Below are 18,596 nucleotides of genomic sequence, written 5' to 3'. Positions count from 1 at the left end.
CGACAGGGTGCAAGGGTTCCAGTTTCCCCACATTCTCGCCAACTCTTGTCGTTTGCTGTTTATTTTTTTTAAAGTAACCATCCGAATGGGTGTGAAGTGGTATCTTGTTGTGGTTTTGATCTGTGTTTCCATATTTGTTAGCAATGTTGAGCATCTTTTCCTTTGCTTATTGCCTATTTTTATGTCTTCTTTGAAGAAATGTCTATTCAAGTCCTTTGTCCATTTTTCAGTCAGGATGTTTGTTTTGTTGATATTAAGTTTTGGGAGTTCTTTATTCTGGATATTAATCCCTTATCAGATATATCGTTTTCACATATTTTCTCCCATTCAGTAGGTTGTATTTTCACCCTGTTCATGTGTCCTTTGGTATACAGAAGTTTTAGTTTTTGATGTAGTCCAGTTTATCTATTATTAATTTTATTGCTTGTGTTTCTGGTGACATATCAAGAAATTATTGCCAGATCCAATGTCATAAAACTTTTCCCTCATGTTTTCTTCTAGCAATTTTATCTTTTGACCATGTATACAAGGGTTTATTTCTGGGATCTGTGTTCTATCCCATTGGTTTATTCATCTGTCTTTATGCCAGAAACACACAGCTTTGACTATCATAGCTTTAGTAATAGGTTTTGAAATCAGGAAGTGATTTCAAACTTTTTCCAACTTTTTCTTTTTTAAGATTCTGTCGTCTATTCCCAGGTCCTTGAGATTTCATATGAATTTTAAGATGGATTCTTATTTCTGCAAAGAAAAAAAAATCTACTGGAGTTTTAATAGGGGTTGCACTGGGTGTGTAGATGACTTTGGGTAGCATTGTCCTCTTAGCACATTAACTCTTCCAATCCATGAACATGGGATGTCTTTCCATATATGTGTATATTTTGCACTTGGTTTTTTTTTAATATATTTTAAATTTTTATTTATTTATTTATTTTGGCTGCGTTGGGTCTTCGTTGCTGCGCGCGGGCTTTCTCTAGTTGTGGAGGGGGGGCTACTCTTCATTGTGGTGCGTGGGCTTCTCATTGCGGTGGCTTCTCTTGTTGAGCACAGGCTCTAGGCACATGGGCTTCAGTGTTGTGGCTCGTGGGCTCAGTAGTTGTGGCTCGTGAGCTCTAGAGCTCAGGTTCAGTCGTTGTGGTGAGTCACGGGCTTAGTTGCTCCGCGGCATGTGGGATCTTCCCAGACCAGGGCTTGAACCTGTGTCCCCGCATTGGCAGGTGGATTCTTAACCACTGTGCCACCACAGAATTCCTGCACTTGTTTTTGAAGTCCCGTTGTAAACACAGCACCATCTTTGATCATGGAGAAAAGGAAAAATTAATCTTTTTTCCTAGAGTGGACTACAGTCCAACCTGAATGATAAACAAATTATATGAATGAGTCAGAACAGAGATGAGAACTGACCCCAGTTGAGGGCATCAGGGTGATGCCTTGAGCGTCAGAGGAGGAAACCACATCTGACTAGCACTAGGGCCCCCAGGAGACCCACCTGAAGGCACAGGAGAGGCAGGGGAGCCAAGAACTCAGTGGGTTTGTGACCTGGATGACCGGAGATGGACTGGAAGGCTGCAGGGTAAGACACACAAGCCCGAGAGGTCGAGGGGATGCTTAGCCGGAACCAGTGACCTGGCCAAGTGTGGGGAGAAGGCCAGGGCAGCACATGCACGCACGTGTGTGTGTGTGTGTGTGTGTGTGTGAGAGAGAGCCTGTGCACATCCAACATGCAGGGCAAGGACAAGCAGTGGAATGTGGATGGAAGGAGGTCCTCAATGGTGTCTGAGCTGACAGATGTTTCTGGGCTCTGGGACGCCGTCAGCAAGGAGAACGTAACAAGTCCCGTGCGGAGGACAGCAGGTGAGCGGGAGGTGGTAGAGCCCGGGGTTTCACTGATGTGTGCTTGGGAGGAAGGGCATTTGTGCAGTGACGTGTGGAGGATGGGGAGAAGGATGGACACTGTCGTTACCAGGTGGCCAGGTCTGCAGACTTCCTGACACCGTATCTCACTCAGTGCCCCCTGCAGCCCCGGCTTCGTGAGGCAGAGCAGGGCTGCCCGCTAAAAACCAGTCCCCGGAAATGTGGACGCTGACAGTCACGCCCGTGTGACCCTGACTAAGGGTCCACGTCTGTGTCCATGCTCTGCAAGGTCAGAGATGGGGGATGGGTGACCTCGGGTGAGACCCCAGTGTGCTGTAGTCTGTGGCCCCAGGTGCCCAGGTCGGTCCTTGCACACGGCATAGTTAGAGCCTTGGTGACCCAGGAACCAGGAATTGAGCTCCCGGAGAATCTCAGGAGAACGTCTCTTTCCCTTTTTGGTCCCTCCACTGCAAGGACTGGAAGTGCCCCCCGGGGCCGCGTGGGTGTGAGGGTGGCGCGCGGTGCTCAGGGGCCTCCGTCAGCCCGGCCTCCTGAACCTGTCACCGAGCGCCCTGACCTGCAGGACAGGTGTGAGCTCAGACGTGGCGGGACCAGGCCAGGGGTGAGTGTGGGCCGCTGCCTACGTGCTGGGGCAGGCTCCCTGCCTGGCCAGATCTAGGGGCGTGAGCACTGTGAAAGGTGGTGGAACCCAGCACGGCCAGAAGTGTTCAGATGCCGCTCGGAGGGGACCGTGCCCTGCCGGGCCAAGCCTGGATTGCATCCACGAGGGGCCCAGGCAAGTGGCTCCCAGCCCCGCCTGCTGACCTGGCCCTGCCCAGGCGGTGCAGCTGGGCCTGCCCCTGAGGGCACGGCACAGCCGTGGGGCATTTTTCTGTTCCGTTCTGTGTTCCTTTTTTTTTTTTTCCAGGGTAACAAGACTCTCGCAGTTCTTTAAAACAGTCAAGAGACAATGAGTTGAGGGCTTTTCCCCTCTGGATGTACATTTTATCCTACTTGGTAATTAAGATGCAACAGAAAGTGGCCAGAGTCCCCTGAGTATTCCTGGCTCCGCCTGGTCGCGATGCCGGGGTCACGTCGCCCGTGTCCTGGGTGCCACTGGGCGGACGCTCGGGAGGGCCAGCGCCTCAAGGAGCCTCTTCCGTTTAAAGAGAGACGAGCGTGTGTCGCTGGTAGTGTCCTCGGCACGGGCGGGACGCTTGAGTGCCGCAGAGGAGACCTGAGGAGCCAGAGTGGGGTCCGGCCTTCGTGCCTGTGCTGGGTGAGGGGCCACGGCCACGGTTAGCGCCCTCGGTGCTGCGAGTGTGGTCCCGATGTGGGTGACACCAGTGTCCGCAGAGTGAGCCGGCCCGTGGGGCAGAGGCTGCAGCCTCAGAGCTGCCCTGCAGCCCCATGGACGCTGGGGCCACGGGAGCCGTTGCTGGGCAGGGGGCGGGGAAGGGTCCAGACAGCAGGGCCCTTTCCATAAGGTGAGGGTCAGGGTCACGGGCCAGGAGACAGGCCGGAAAGGCCATTCTGTGCTTTAGGTCTCTCTGAAAGATGAGCTTGGAAAACTCTTATGAAAGTTAGTCACCCGTGCAAAGAAACAAGACACGTTAGAACTATTTTCTTAAAGGGCCGTTAGAACCATGGTATCTAAGGGGTATCTTTGAAACAACGTGAAAATGTCTTTATAGAGAAGGATGCAGTAAAGTTTTCAAGAAGAGGTGGTTGGGGAGAATCACCCGGGTAAGTGGCCTTTGTCTGAGACCGGGCAGGGATGAGGCCAAAGGAAGAGATGCCCTTTGGCCGCGCACCAGGGAAATGTGGTCACTGAGGCAGGAACTTCTGGGTTGGTTGCATCTGCACCTTGTGCAACGCGCTTTCGTGTTACAAGGTGCAGTGACAGGATTTCATTCCTCTGCGAATCGTAGCTGAAGGGCTGTGTTATTAGGAAAACTGAAAAGTGTTATTGACCATGTTCCATGGGGGGCTGCGTGCACAGCGTCCCACCAGGTTCCATGTTGGGGGCGTAACTGTTAAATTTAGAGACAGAATTATCAGCTATTCTGACCCCTGAATTGACCTCCGAGACTGAGTTCTCCCGTCTGTTAAGAAGCCAACGATGCATCCTTGGGACCTGGGCTGAGGTGAGTCATACGACGGTTCAAGCCTCACGGAGCAGCAGACGCCTTTCCTCCTACACCTACTCCTGAGGGGCCGTCACAGGCCCACTCCGGGTCAGGACCCCAAGGGTTGAAGGGTGCACACCTCCCACACCGGGAGGCTCAGCCCTGTGGCAAAACCTGAAACCTGGCATATGAATGGTATTTCGTAGACAGTATTATAAGTCAACACTTGAAGCAAAATAAGAATTGTATTTACATTTCTGCATTTTAAGAGGATGCCTTAAAATTAAGCGTATGACATCTTTATTTCTGATTTTGTAGAGTGTTGCCTTTACAGCCCTCATAGCTGGAAATTTAGAGCAGTAAATTCAGAGAAGAGCTCTGAGAAGACTGTTCATATTTCAGGTCCTTTATCAGCAAGGTCTCCATCAGGGCCAGCAGGAAAATTCAACACACAGGCAACAGCCAGCAGTTTCCACAGTATCTCTACGCGTAGACACGTAAAATGCAGCTATTTTACGAAAATGCTTTCATGTCAAATTGTTCATGGTTTCGATGTTTCATCATTTGGGAGTGGTGATTAGCTCGACTACCCATGAATTAAGGTATTGCGAAACTAAAAGACCTGACGATTCTCCGTGCAAAACAACTCTGCCTTTTCATTAGGAGGCGATAAAGGAAGAGAGGAGAATTCAACTGTAAACTCGTAGCATGTGTTCAAAGCTGCTCTTCGCTGGAATAGCCAGGAATACGGGTTTAGCCACACAGATGCTTGTTCTAGGCTCTGGCCGTATAAAATCAGTAACATTGTGTTGCTAGCTGTGAACGTAAGCCCTACATCATGGAGCAGCCCTCAACAGTGACATAAAATAACCCACGGAACCTCCCACGTTGCTGAATGCCACTCCGTAGGCAGCTTGAAATATGTAAGCGACTCAGAAGCACCGCATTGCAGAGGAAGGTTTTCTTCCGGTCGGGGTGGACGCTGAAATGTGCAGACACGTCAGAGATGTGGAATTCCACCTAAATCAGCTCCCCCGATCCTCTTCTCCCCGGAATAACCACACTGCTTACGTTCGCTTCTAAAGAGCAGTCCAGGGAAATCCTGAAAAGAGAGGCTACGCTAAAGCATCGCCCACATTACAGAGCTCCAGGCCCGTTCGCATCAAATGGGGCGCGAGAGCTTAAAACACGGAGCCCAGTCACTCAGCGCCTCTGTCTTGCGCAGTCGCTGTGAGCAGCACCCGTACCGGGCTGTGATCGGGTCGGAAGAGACGAGACAGAGTTCCTTTCCCTGGGGGGCGCGACAGGTGCCCAACCCCTGTGCTCGCAGGATGCAGCACTTTGGATGGGGCGCTCTGGGAGGGTGTGTGTCCTTGGGGGACAGGTGTCGGGGCAGGTCCACGTGGAGAGCCGGGCCTTCAGAGAAGGAATGGCTTGGCAAACAACGGAGATTTCTGTCTGGGGGGAGGGGCAGCACCCCAGGGAGAGGAGGCCTTGGACTGGGGCGGGTCCCTGGAGGGCCATCGTCACACAAGTGCGCGTGGCCTGAGGGCTGAGAAAGGAGGACCCGAGCTCGAAGTTCTGGGAGAGGTTTGGGGAAGAAACGTGTGGGCGGAAGAGGCAGTCACAGTCGCGGTGACTTTAAGCCGGGGGCGGCAGGGGTGATCGTGACAACGCAGTGGGGAGGGGGGCAGGTGTGTTTCTTGGGGGAAATGGGGGAAAGTACTGACCTTGGCTGTAAGCATTCCTGACCCATGAAACAGATCCTTGCTGAGTGCCTGCTGCGTGCTGGCTGTCTGGGCGCTCACGCCCCGGGGGCGGACGGTGGAGTCCTTACAGACTTCGGGTTGGCTGCAGGGACCCCGACGGAGAAACGCAGAGCCACGCAGGAGACCTCGGGGTGGGGAGGCCCGTGTCCGGGAAGACCCCGCCATGCGCTGCGCGGTCCCGCCTGTGGCCGGGATCCCGTTCCTGACCCCGTGGGACTTTCACTCAATTGAGGGTTGCGATCAAGGGTTGGGGAGCAAAGCAGTCAGAGGCGGAAGCTCGCCCCCGACCCCCACTCACTAACTTTGTGACCAAGCCTGTCTCCTGGTCTGCGGAACGGGACTCTGCTAGGCTGAGCCCGAGAGGTCATGCTGTGGTGGATGGGGGCTCCGGGGGGGCGCGGGGGCCCTGGGGTAAATGCCCACGTGTGGCCGCAGCGGCCGGGTGCGACGCGGTCCCCGAGTACCCGCGCTGCAGTCGGGGCAGTTGGCGCCAGGCCGAGCCAGCTGTGCCGGATGGGCTCCCAGGCGTCCAGGGTGCTCTCCTGGGGGCCGTCTGGAGCCCGGTTCCCGCCCCAGCGCGGTCAGCCCGCGCGCGCGGCCCCTGCGTGGAGCTCGCCGGGCCGGGGGCCGGGCCGCTGCCCTCGCGCCACATCCCCTGCCCCTCGCGCGGCTCCACTCCAGGGCAGAGCTCGGCGCTCCACCGAGGCCACTGTTCACAGGGAGAGCTGCAGCGAGGAGGTGCAGGGTGGCCCGTAGTACCGGGTGGGCGCCGGCTGTCCCTGGGGCGTGAGCAGGGGCTCGGACGGGGCCTTGAGACTCCTGTCCCACCACCGCCTCCTTCACAGAGGGGGGCTCCGGTCCCAGAACCGGGCGCAGGGCCGGCTTTGGCTGGCCTTCCTCTGCCCCGTCCACCTCCACGGCATCCCCATTCACCGCAGGCCCTGGGGGCTCGGGCCGGGGTGGGTGGCCGTCGGGCCAGGGCGGCCCCAGGTGCCCAGAGGCCCCTCTGCAGGCTGACAGGTTGGGGCCGGGCTGAGCACCTCCCGCCCGGGGCCTCTCCCTTCGCGGGGCCGCTCAGAGCCCCAGCCTCCTTCTCTGGGCATCTGCTCAGTGCGCCTGTGACCCTGCAAAGAGTCCGCGCTGCGCACCTGAGGGGAAGCAGCAAAACCAAGTGAGCGTCGCGCTGAACCGAGTCCAGGGCTGCGCTCCGGCCCAGCTTCCTCCCCAGACTGGCCTTGTGGGTGCCCCCTCACCCCAGAGGCCCGGGGCCTTCAGAGTTGGCGTCTCTTGGCCGAGGTGGGCCCCCGTTGGTGCCAGTGGGCCGTGTGGAATCGCTGCGGCCGCCGTCCTAGAACCACCTGAGGCTCTCGTCGGCCTCCGCCCCTTTCCGGTGTTTGTCTGCAGACGCGTCATGCCCGTCGGGGAAGCCGCGCTCCTGCCCGGTGTTTTCATCCAATTACTGAGCACGAGGCACCGCTCGGAGGCGCGACGTCCCTGGGACCAACTCCTGGTGGCAGGAGGCGGCCAGCCCTGCACTTCCCGGGGCGCTTCCAGTGTCTCCTCTGCGTCGTCTCTTGGCCCCTGGTTTGTTAAGGATGATGACGCATCTTAGACGGGCACACAGTCTGCAAACATGACACGGAATGAAGGGCAGCGTCCTGGAAAGGAGCCGGTGGGGGTCACGTGACGCGGGGCGGTGCCTACAGTTCTGTGACCAGTGACTCCTCGTGTCTGCGCGCAGCTGTCATTTCCAGAAGACTTTCACACGCACTGGACTGTTGTCTCAGCCGAGTTGGCAGAGTGTGACCCAAGCTCTTGTTGTATCTGTGGACACGAAAGCCACGCTCGGTCATGGGCAGCGCACAGCTCGGACCCCAGCCTCGATGGCGTCGGCCGCTCTGGCTACAAGCACAGCACCTGTCAAGGGCTGCTGGGCGGCCCGTCGCACTTGGAGTCCCTCCAAAGCTTCCATCAGGTCAGCCTGATCATTTTCCACTGCATCTTCCTGAAAGGATGTTATGATTTTCTAGTTGTTTGGTGGCTGGCGATAAATCAGGCCTTTCTGATGTCATGTGAAAGGACCCTGTGCTTTCTTGTGCAGCGGCCGCAGGCTGAAGGGGTCGTGTCGGCAGGACACCGTGGACGCGGCTGGCTTAACCCTTTCCCTGCTCAGTCAGGCACGGCCCGGCTGCCCGCTGTGGGGGCGTGGATGGAGCTGAGGGGCCTCCCTCCCACACGGGCTTCACCAGACTTCCTCCACCGAGAGGCTTGGCGTCAAATCAAGATTCCAAACAAGACAGTGTGTCCACGGAATGACAGAGGAGGCCGCAGGTAATTCTGCAGAAGGAATCCTTTGGAAGGGTCTCTGTCTCATAATCATGAAAACGAGCGGTTTCCCTGAAAAGAGGACAACGTCTAACGGCCGAGGGGTCGTGATAAAATGGGACTCTCGTACTTTGCTGGCAGCGCTCAGTTCCCACGGGTCTCCGAACGCCGCGAAGAGGTTCTCACTGGGGCACCAGTCCCGGCGTTCTCCGTGAATGCTCTCCCACAGCTCTGTCCCCTGGCCAGTCCTCTGCCTCCTCCAAAGTGGGCCCCGCTTCCTGCGTCCTCACCGCTACGCCTGGTCCCGGCCGCCACCGTTCCCCGCCACCTGCGTGGCCACCATCCCCTGGCCTCCCCTGGTCTCCAGCCGCTCTCACCCCGCTCGGCGGCCACGGTGAGGTCGGAGACACCCAGCCGAGCCCGTGCTCAAAGCCTCGCGGGGCTCCAAGCAAAGCCAGACTCTGGACTCAGTCGGAGGCTGATAAGGTCCACAAATCTTAAAAGTACAGCAAGTTCTTTCTCGGCAGGTGTCACACACGCACACACACGCACATGCACACACACACACACACGCACACACACACAGGATTTCGTAAAAAAAAAAAAAAAAAAATTAAACTCAAGCAGGTTTAGGTGCTGTGTCCCACCCTCTCGAGACCTTATGGGGCAGAAGAGGGGCCGTGGCCGCAGGGGAGCTCGAGCTGCGCCCAACACCGGCAGGGACCCACTCTTGCAGGAGGAGACGAAGGGCAGGCAGCCCTCAGGAGGTCCGCGGTGTCCTTGCTGGACCAGAAGAGGGTCAGCCCTTCCTTGCACACACAGCAGGCGCTGGCGCAGCAATAGGCCCTGCCCTCCGCCCCGGGAGGCCCCGTGGGCACTGTGTCCTGCAGGCCCGCTGGGCACGGTCCTGCCTCTCAAGGGCGGGTGCCCAGACCTCATCCCTTCAAGAGCGGCCAGATGTTTCCAGGCTGAGTGACCCAAGCACAACGCAGTGGCAGATCTTTAGGAGGGAAGGGGATTGTGTGTGAGAGTTGGAGCATTCCGGGCAAAAAGAACTCACCCACCCTCGTAAAACACGGAGCTAGAAGTCAATCCCACACTTGCTTTCAAAAATTACATTGGCGTCAGAAAATCAGACTTTCAAACTACATCAGGCTGAGGTGGCCAGTTTATAGCTGTGGCCCACGGGCTGCAGGTGCTCTAAGGGACCATCAGTGACTACAGAATTAAGGTGTGTGACAACATGGCTCTGCTGCGAAGGTCCTGGGTCTCGTGATGGGAATTACCCCGCGGGCCAGTGTGATCGCCAAGCTCCTCTGGGCTCCAGCCACCTTGTCACCCTGTCCAGACTCAGTGGCCTTCCCTCCATCCCTGAAAGACCCTGCCACCCCAAAGCTTCACGGGACGCTTTTTCTCATCCGTCAAATAAACGTCACCGCTTCAAGGAGGGCCTGGCCCTGTTTTTCAAGCTCCCTGTCCGTCAGCTTTCTGCCCTGAGCTCCCTGTGGCTGAGGCGGGCTTGTTCACGTCTCCTGTCCTCTGCACTGTCCCTCCTGCTGAAACAGAAGCTCATGACAAGGCCTTGTCTAGTCCAGGGCTGCTTCCCCAGCGCCTAAGGCTGTAAAGCTTTGACAACAGTCAAGAGCATGTGAAATGATTACAGTAATTGCGGAAAAACAGAATACCAAGTCTGTTACCATTATTCAAAAAATGATGATCTAGAAACAGAAGTTAGGTTAGGGGGCAAGGTAAAAGCGACATACCTATAAAAGGAAAACTGGAAGACGACCCACTTCAGAAGATTACATTTTCATCCTTGATGTTACTATAAGATATGAAGAGAATTGCTTTCCCTCCCGCTTGGTGGTAAAAGCAACACTAGCCAGCCTGTGGTCACGACGAACTAGAAATAGTGCCGGCTGCTTTCCACGTGTAACCGTGAATCCTCACGGCAGCCTCGCCTGGAGGGCCGTGTTTCCCCACTTCGCAGATTTAACCCCTGAGGCTCAGAAGCACTGAGAGCTCCCCCAAGGCCACACAGCTCAGTGCCTGAGCCACAGATGAAGCCAGGTCTCCCAGTGGTGTCTGTGCTGTCAGCGTCTAAGGAGCTTCTGTTATTGAGATAAAATGTGTGTGGTGAAACGCGCAGATCTGAACCCGCTTTCACAAATGCACACCCTCACGTACCGGACACACCCTCCGTGTAAGGCCCCCCCACCCAGGGTCCTGCAGCACCTTCCCTGTCGACCCCTTTTGCTTGTAACCAACAATCTCGTTTCCCCCACCTTCAGTTAGCTTGCCGGGTCTGGAAGCCTCACGCACGCTGGACCGTAAGTGTCCCTCTGCTCTGCCCATCTTGTCACCCAGCACTGGAATGCGTTGATGTTTCCACTTGGTTTAGTCTTCATTCGTCAGAGGCCTCTTTGCCACTCAAATGAATGTCCACAAAGCATGTCGTTACAGTGCTTTCTGGGGAGGGCTTGTCCTACTGGGCGTTGTGAGTGCTGGCGTCTGGTCCAGCGCGCGGCCACTAGACGGCTTTGTGACGTTCGTCAAGTGGCTTAAGTATCTCTATAGCCGTGTTCGGGAATGGGATTCTGTCTCTCTTACAGAGATGGAAAAGCAAACACACCCGGTGACCGGGCAGTGTAGCTACGCCACAGCCTGGTAAACCCGCTACTGACAGGAAACCAAATGAATGGACAAATAGAATTGTAGGAAACCTAAAGATCCGTCTTCATACTCATCTTTCCCCACGTCTCTCAAAAACCTTACTAACAAACGTCCTAGCAGTCATCTTAATTTTTCCTCAAATACGAAACTCCCCAGAGAAACAACCAAAAAGCAAGAAATTGGATGCTGTCAGTGGCCTGGTTAGCCTTAGCACACCTTAGGAAGTTACTGAGGGGGGCTTCCCTGGTTGCGCAGTGGTTGGGAATCCACCTGCCGATGCAGGGGACACGGGTTCGTGCCCCGGTCCGGGAAGATCCCACATGCCGCAGAGCGGCTGGGCCCGTGAGCCACAGCCACTGAGCCTGCACGTCCGGAGCCTGTGCTCCGCAACGGGAGAGGCCACAGCAGTGAGAGGCCCGCGTACCGCAAAAAAAAAAAAAAAAGTTGTTACTGAGGGAATGTATGTTTGAATGACCGTCACGTCATTTCTGCTTTGGTTGGGGAAGAGGAAGGGAGGGAGGAAAGATGGTTGGATGGATGGATGGATGGATGGATTATTGAAGTGAGGTTTCTTAAGTTTGAGTAACCTGATGTACTATACAAGCTGAGAAAAATCCCGCAGGAAAAAATATCCCATCCGTGTCGTAGAAGCATCCACATTACTTACAATACTCTTCAGTACTAATGTTCAAAGGCAGGGGTGAGGGTGCGGGCAGATTTCTAAGGGGCCGAGTAATCTAACAGCTAGAAAGGAAATCGCCTTCCCCTCGTGCGTGTGGCGGTCACGGGTGGCCTGAGTCGGCCCTCCCCGGGTGAGGGGGCGTCAGGCTATAGGTGAGTGAACACGGAGCCGCGCCTTCGCCCCACAGGTGCTTTGCAGGTGCTTTCGTCCCTAGGAAAGAGGCCACCTGAAGCAGATACAGGATCTCTTGAGTTGCATTTTGATTGTCTGGAGGTTTCATGAGCTGACGTATGTGCAGTGCTTGGAGGGTAGAAAGTACTAAGTGGCAAAGGAAGAGCGGCCCGGCCTTGTGCTCCAGAGGGCCACCAGCCAGCTGTGTGACAACCCTCTTTAATCGTCCACTTAAAGGAGCTTTATCTCCTTTCCGCGGGGTTTGTGTCACCTCCTACTAGCCTGGGTAATATTTACACCCTAGATCCAGTTATTAACAGTAAGCAGTAATTTCCGACGAAGATGGTGCTGGCTTTGAAGCCTGGGATGCTGAGGTCACCAACAATCTTATCTCCCTTTCATTAACCGGCTCTGCATTGCCACTGCAAGTCAGCCCCGCATCAGCCGGTCAGAGTGACCATCAGGGAAGGAATCAGGATCCGGAGGCTCCAGTTACAGGACTTAATCGAGCTTCCCCTGGGCCGATGCTCCCATGAGCACCGCAGATCAAGGAATGAAGCTAACAGAGAAGTGAGCGCTGCGGTTGCTATAGATGCGGGCCAGATGCAGGAAGGTGGGACCTCGGAAGTACGTGTGCTGCGAGGCTGCACCCCCAGACCTTATTGGCCTACTTTATTTAGCGCAACCATGACGCACCCACCTGTGCTTCCACAGCCCCCAGACCTCCTGGGGCAGCTTCCAGAAACACTGTCCTCCGCCCAGTCCACTCAGGCTGAGCCTGGGTGAGCCGGACAGGCCCCGGAGGCCCAGGGGCTGGCCGGTACAGAGGCTGGGGCGTCCCCGGGGCCTGCTTCTCTGTCCCGGGAACGGGGACGGGAGCCTGGGGCTGACGGCCAGGGACAGAAGCCGGCCTGGGTGTGGGGCACGTGCCCGCTCCACGCGGGAGCGCCGTCTTCATCTCCGCTCCTCCTGAGCACGTCTGCCTGAAAGGACTTTTTCCAGGATATTTTTAAAGCTCTATTTAAAAGGAACTTGGTGTGTTTCATCCTGTATTTCCCTGTATAATTGTGTGTCTGTATTTCTTTCCTTTTCCCTAACTACGTTTGTCCTTTTCTGCTAATCATATCTTCGAAATACAAATGAAAAAAGATGCATCTCTATGTAGGCTGCACTGTAAATGCCGTTAATTGGGTTCTCCCTTTATAAAGTGAATCCTTTTTTTTTTTTAACCACCACAGGCTTTATTTACAGATTTCCAAGTGGACAGCTAAGGAAGACAGTGTTCTCGTTCACTTTTTCAGAAAGCTCTGCTGTGCCGGACAGACTTCATCCGTGTCTGGGGCACGCCCAGAGGCGGATTGTTCCTCCCCCCTTGGTTCGGTAGCTCTTAGTAGCAGCTGGTTCCACATGACAAGTTCTACCAGTTGGAAATGAGTGGTCCCCAGCCCAGAAACATGGGATCAGTGGGGACGGGGGGCGGGGGGGGGGCGGGGCGGGGAAGCGTCCTGGAGATCCCTTCGGGCACCTCCACCCCCCTGGGGTCAGGACAGCACGTCCCGAGGCTCACCTGCGAGGCCACTGGCAGAGGCGCCCGCACCCCGGCCCCCTGGCACGGGCTGCTTACTCTGGTCCCTCTGCCAGTGGAGCCGGTGCTGACGGACTGCATTTCCCCGAGGGAGAGCCCAGCATTGTTCTCCCCGACGGCAGCCCCGCTGACAGACAGCCCCTCTGAGGCCGCTTCCTGAGCAGACCAGACGGCCGTTTTCTTCTTGTCTCTTATCGCCCCTGTCATTAGACGAGAGGCCGGGCTTCAGCTTCCCTGGTGCTGATGTGCACAGGCGAGGGGAGGGCCGTGCCGGGCGCCCTGACTCAGGCTGCCGCGGTGCGCACTGCTCTGGGCTCGCGGCCTCTTTGGGAAGGTTTCAGTCAAAGGACATCAATGTGAACATGAAGAGTTTAACCTGCCCGACAGAGACAGACTCTACTGCAGACTTTCTGGGGGAACATCCAGACTTTGTTTTTTCCCGTTCTTACCGACCGTCAGCTGCGCATCTCCACCCGTGACTGGGACGGTCGTGCAGCTTTACAGGTTTTCCCATCGACTGTGTTGCTGTTGTTAGCAGTTCTGTCTTTCTAAAAAGGAGCATTTCCCCCAAGAGGAAGGCATTAGCATCAAGTGACATCAGGAACCAAATTCACTGGCATTCTTTTATTCCCTTGGAAGCGCAGCTATTCCTCAATTTGGCTTTTTTAAGAAAAGTGGGAGGAAAGCGATGAACATGCAGCCGCACTCACAGTCCGAGCCTTAAATCCTTGAATCAAGCAGGGCTTCTGTCGTCCTGGTGTCTGTGCCCTTCTCCTTATTGACGTCCCTCGAGTCCAGATCCTTCAGCATCTGCACCTTAGAAATGTGACAACGTCCTGTCGAAAGAGCTCAGGCTCCCGGAAGGTTTCTCCACCTAAACAGATGCCCTTTGCGAGACGTACACATTACTTGAAATTAATATTAGTGTTAATATTAGTATTAACATTTTCCTGGGAATTCTCTGGCGGTCCAGTGGTTAGGACTCCGCACTTTCATTGCCGAGGGTGAGGGTTCAATCCCTGGTCAGGGAACTAAGATTCTGTAAGCCGTGCTGCGTGGAAAAAAAAAAAAAAAAAAAAAAAAAAAAAAATTAAATATTTCCTAATGTAACCTCAGTGAAAGAGTGAGAAAAAGAAATGAGACTATGAATTTTGAAAAGAAATGTGATAGACTCTGCTTGACAGCTTCACCACAGTGATTCTCAGGAAAGTGGCTGAGTATCAAGGGAATTTAACGTGCTCAGTAATGACCAAAGGCAAGTAAGACTGGGGGAGGGGAGGAGATCCAAGCCGGTGTGTTAAAGGTGTGCTGTTATCCTGATGAGGATGAAATGGCGCCCAGAAGACTGTAGTGAGTGTGTAAGACAGTGACACAGCATGGGCACTGCTTCCCTGGGTTTTGCGTTAACTACTGTGGGCGCAGGAACTGGCCTAATGACTTTTCCAGGACCGGGTCTGGCCCTTTATCACTTCACTATAACAAGAACAGAAGCCGGGAAAGCCGGAAAAATTACTGCAGCAAAACACGCCTTCCTACCTGCGGGGGTTGCCACCCTGACCACCGGCACCCGGGCTTCAGGGCTCCTGGCTGGGCAAGCCCTAAAGGCCACCCGAGTCCGCAGGCGCCCTGGAGCCCTCGGACCATGAAGGGCCAGGGCGTCTGGACACACACGCCTTCCCTGCTCATGCTGCTTTGCTGCTGTAAAATGCTCAGCTAACCCTAATCGAATCTGACAAGAATAAATCACAGGGTGAAACTCACCTAAGGAACACCTGTGGAAACGGGGAGGACACCAGGAGCCAGTCATCTCTGGGAAACGTCACCTTCCCGTAGAAATGCTTCATATTTGCCCCAGGGCTTTCTCGTCTCTCTTTTAAAGGAAAGGTCTAGACCACCCAGTGCACGACGTGCGTTTGGGAAACTGTACATAAAATCATCACTTTCATTCAGCTTTGGCCCCTGTTGTCATACCGAGGCTTTAAGCCTATAAATAAAGAAGGAACTGAACGGTCAGAAGAGAAGAAAAGAACAAAACAGATGAACGTCTTCCTCGCCTGTCCTTGGAGCTGATCACACCCTAGTGGAGAAGGTTTGTGAAGAGTGACAGGAAGCACAGCTCCTGGCCTCCTTCCCCCGCAGGCCAGCCACGTGCACCTCCACTGCTGCATCCCAAACCGTTTCCCTAAAGGACACACTGGGGAGAAATACAAAAGCCCTTCGGGAGGGGTTAAGGGTAAAACAAGCTGGGACGTCCTTCATCTTTCCTACACGTGGATTGGGGCACAAGCCCAGGGGCTGGGCTGGATGTCAGCTTGGAGCAGCTGGCGTCCAGAGCCACCGTTTCGTTTTAATGGAACCTCATCCTTTTCCTTCACAAGATCTCTCGGTGTAATCAAATTTGAGGGAGACAGAGCCTCGGTAGAAGGTGAAAGGTAGCTGCTCAGCTGGAATATAGGAGTTGTGCTCAGAACTTCACTGGGAAGTTTCACTGGTGCATCTCTGGTTTCAATGAAATCCTTGCACAGTAGCAGCGTCTGTTTCTGAGCTTTTGAAAGCCATTTTTCTTCTTCCTTAATTATAGTTCCCTACTTGTTTTTAGATTAAGAACTGCTTGTAGAAAAATACAGGAAACCAAGTTACAATGCAAAGCACCCTTTCCAAGCCTGCTGAGGCCATTTGAAACAGCACCGGTTCTTCGGGTTCTGCTAACCAGGAGTTTAGAGCCCGGCTCACACCCTCTGCAGAACCGGTGACCTCACGGCAGGTGTGGGAAGGGAACAGCGGCCCTGCTCCTTCCAGCCGTGACCGTGACCGTGACCGCTGTGGAACTGAGGGGCCCTGTTGCTTCCTCGTGCCACGTTTCACAGCTCCCTCTGGGGAAAAAGAATGCATATCTTTGTGTGACTCTCAGAGTTGAACAGAGGTATCGTTGAAGTCTGCACAAGTTTATTTAGGGAAAGGAGAGAGAACTAAATTCATTTGTTTTTCCACTTGTATTTCCAGCTCCATGTAGCACTGTGTTCAACTGCTAATTAGTAATATTTGCATCTTACTTTTCCTGAAGACTCTGCATGTGGATTTCTAAGGCCAGCAGAAGTAACTTGTTTGACTATTATTAATGCTGGAGAGGAAGCCAGCCAGCCCTTCAGCGAAACGCAGTGCCTTTGGGAACTTGATTTACTCCAGCCTAAAATGTGAGGCTGGGTGGTGGAGGAGAGCAGCTGGATGGGCCGTGTTGGAGCAGATTTCAGGCAAACGGTGCAGAAGTGGATCCAGACGCCTTAGCGGACGTGAGCCGGGGGCTGGGCCGGGGCCGGGTGGGCAGAGCGGGTCCTGCCCGCCCCTGCGCCCTTGCCACCCCAGTCCACCTTCCGGCAGCCTGGGGAGGACGTGGGGCAGAAGCCTTCAGTTACAGCTTGAGTGTGTTACTTTCCTTGTTGCCGTGGTTTTTAGGCTGTTCTTCAGTATTCCGTGTGGCTGAGATAGCGTCTTCCTGGGGTATGTGTGGTGTGCAGGGTCCTGCCTGTGTCCAGGCAGCCTTCACTGGCCTCCGTTTGAGGGCTCCTGTCTCGTGTACCGCTGGAGGAACACGTTTGCATCTGGAGGGGCTAACTGTTCATCTTAGCCCCAACATGGTCTATTTCAAAGTCTTTTGCTTTCCTTTCTCTTCTTTCTTTCCTTCCTCCTTCGCGTCTCCCTTTCTGTTTGGAATCATCTTGAAATTCTCATCCCTCTTGCTCGCATCCGTGCGTCCTCAGGACCTGTTCTAGCAGCAGGGCTGGGATGCGGCAATACTTGACGCTCTTCTGGTTTCCTTCCCAGGAAGTCTCTTCAATGGAGGGAAACCGGGAGGCCTTGGCGGTTTGCAGCTCCCTCCCGCGCTGGGAGGCCTAGCGGCTACTACTTGAGTCATCTCGTCCTTTTTTATGTGTTTTTATATTTTGATAAGGTCCTGTCAGCTGGGATGAGAAACTCACGAGTGAGAGCACATGGGCCCCGCCGTCGGAGCCGGGCGGCGGGGCAGGGGCTGCGGGGGCAGAGGAGCCCCGAGTGCGAGTGCGGGGGCCGCTCCTTCGCGGGGGGTGGGGTGACGGGGTCCAGATCAGCATTTCTGAGGAAGGGAGAGAACGGACGAAGCAGACAGCCGAGGGCTGCCAGCGCCTGGTCAGCAAGGAGGGGCAGCTCGGAGAGACGCGCCTCTTCCCGCGCGCGTGGGTGTGCAGGGCGCGGGGCTGCGCTGGAGCGAGAGAGGGGCGCCCGGGAGGGGAGGGGGAGAGACGGGGGGGGGAAGATGGGAGCGGGGTGGCGGGCGCACCGTAGGGGAGGGGCGGAGGGCGCATCCCCCTCTCCGCTCCCGTGAGACGAGCGCGAATCCGACACGGCTCTCGGGGCGGCGTCCCTGACAACACGAGGCGGAAAAGAAGGTCACTGAGGCCGGCGGGACGCGGTGGCGGAGGCGGGCAGGGACCCCGGGCCCAGCGTCGCGTCCCGAGACGCCGCCCTCGCGGGGCCGCGGGGGACCCGGGAGCCTGTTCCCCGCCGCCGACCGCCCGCCCGTGTGCTCCGTCCCCGCCCGCAGGACTTTCTGCAGGGAGACTGCACCAAAGCCAAGCAGAAGCTCAGCTGGAAGCCCCGGGTCGCCTTTGATGTGAGTGCGTCTCCCGGCCGCTCCGGTCCGGGCCGGGGAGGGGCCGCGGTGGGGAAGCGCCCCGGGGAGGGGGGCGAGGAGGGCCGGGGAGGGGGCGCCGGCCGCTGCGGGCGCCGCGGTGGAGGGGGCGCCCCGGGAGGGGGCCAGACGCTCCCGTCTCACCAGCGCTCGCGTCCTCCCCGCAGGAGCTGGTGAGGGAGATGGTGGACGCCGACGTGGAGCTCATGAGTACCAACCCCAACGCCTGAGCGCCCAGCGGTACCCGCGCCCGCGCCCGGGCCGCCGAAGTTTGCAGCAGCCGGGATGGGCTCTGGCGGCGCCCACTCGACTTTTGTCCAGGCCTCCTCTGACCCGTTTTGGTAATCAAGACGTTTTAATCACATACTCACTTGACTTGAAATTATGTCGCTGGACAACTGAAATTGTGGGGCTTTCAGGTGGTTTTTTTCTTTTCTTATTAAAAATATCCTTTCTTAACCTGCATCAACACAGTCCTCGTGCATATTGTCTCCAAGTTACAAAAGCAGCTCTATAAGGACCCCAGAACCAAAATACCCCAATCCCTGCCTGGAGCGAAATAGCTTCCTTCTGAGAGAGCTGCGGCCCGGCCTGAGCCCGGCCTGGCCGACGCGTCCTCCCGAGCCTCTGCCCTGGACCTTGCTTTCCCCACCTGGTCACGGTAAGCCGCTCTATGCAGCCGATCTGGAAACCCAGGTCCTGCAGAAAGGCGGCGTTCACACCAGCTCTGGTCTCTGCGACT

At 55.7% G+C, this 18,596-nt stretch overlaps 1 protein-coding gene across 2 annotated transcripts in view; it reads left to right on the top strand.

The window, feature by feature from the left end:
- The window catches only part of GMDS (GDP-mannose 4,6-dehydratase), a 485,716-nt gene extending 467,397 nt beyond the window's left edge, over nt 1–18,319 (top strand). For both annotated transcript variants that reach the window (XM_027128223.1, XM_027128225.1), the window contains 2 exons: nt 17,768–17,836; nt 18,022–18,319. In XM_027128223.1, coding sequence (XP_026984024.1) covers nt 17,768–17,836; nt 18,022–18,084 — 132 coding nt within the window. In that variant the 3' untranslated portion in view covers nt 18,085–18,319. The remainder of the gene's footprint in view (nt 1–17,767; nt 17,837–18,021) is intronic.
- Nucleotides 18,320–18,596: the final 277 nt, after the last annotated feature.

The sequence above is a fragment of the Aethalodelphis obliquidens genome, unplaced genomic scaffold, assembly GCF_003676395.1.
Source record: "Aethalodelphis obliquidens isolate GAN/ISIS:26980383/991018 unplaced genomic scaffold, ASM367639v1 scaffold34, whole genome shotgun sequence".
NCBI lineage: Eukaryota > Metazoa > Chordata > Mammalia > Artiodactyla > Delphinidae > Aethalodelphis > Aethalodelphis obliquidens.
This window is presented reverse-complemented; position numbering and strand designations above follow the sequence as displayed.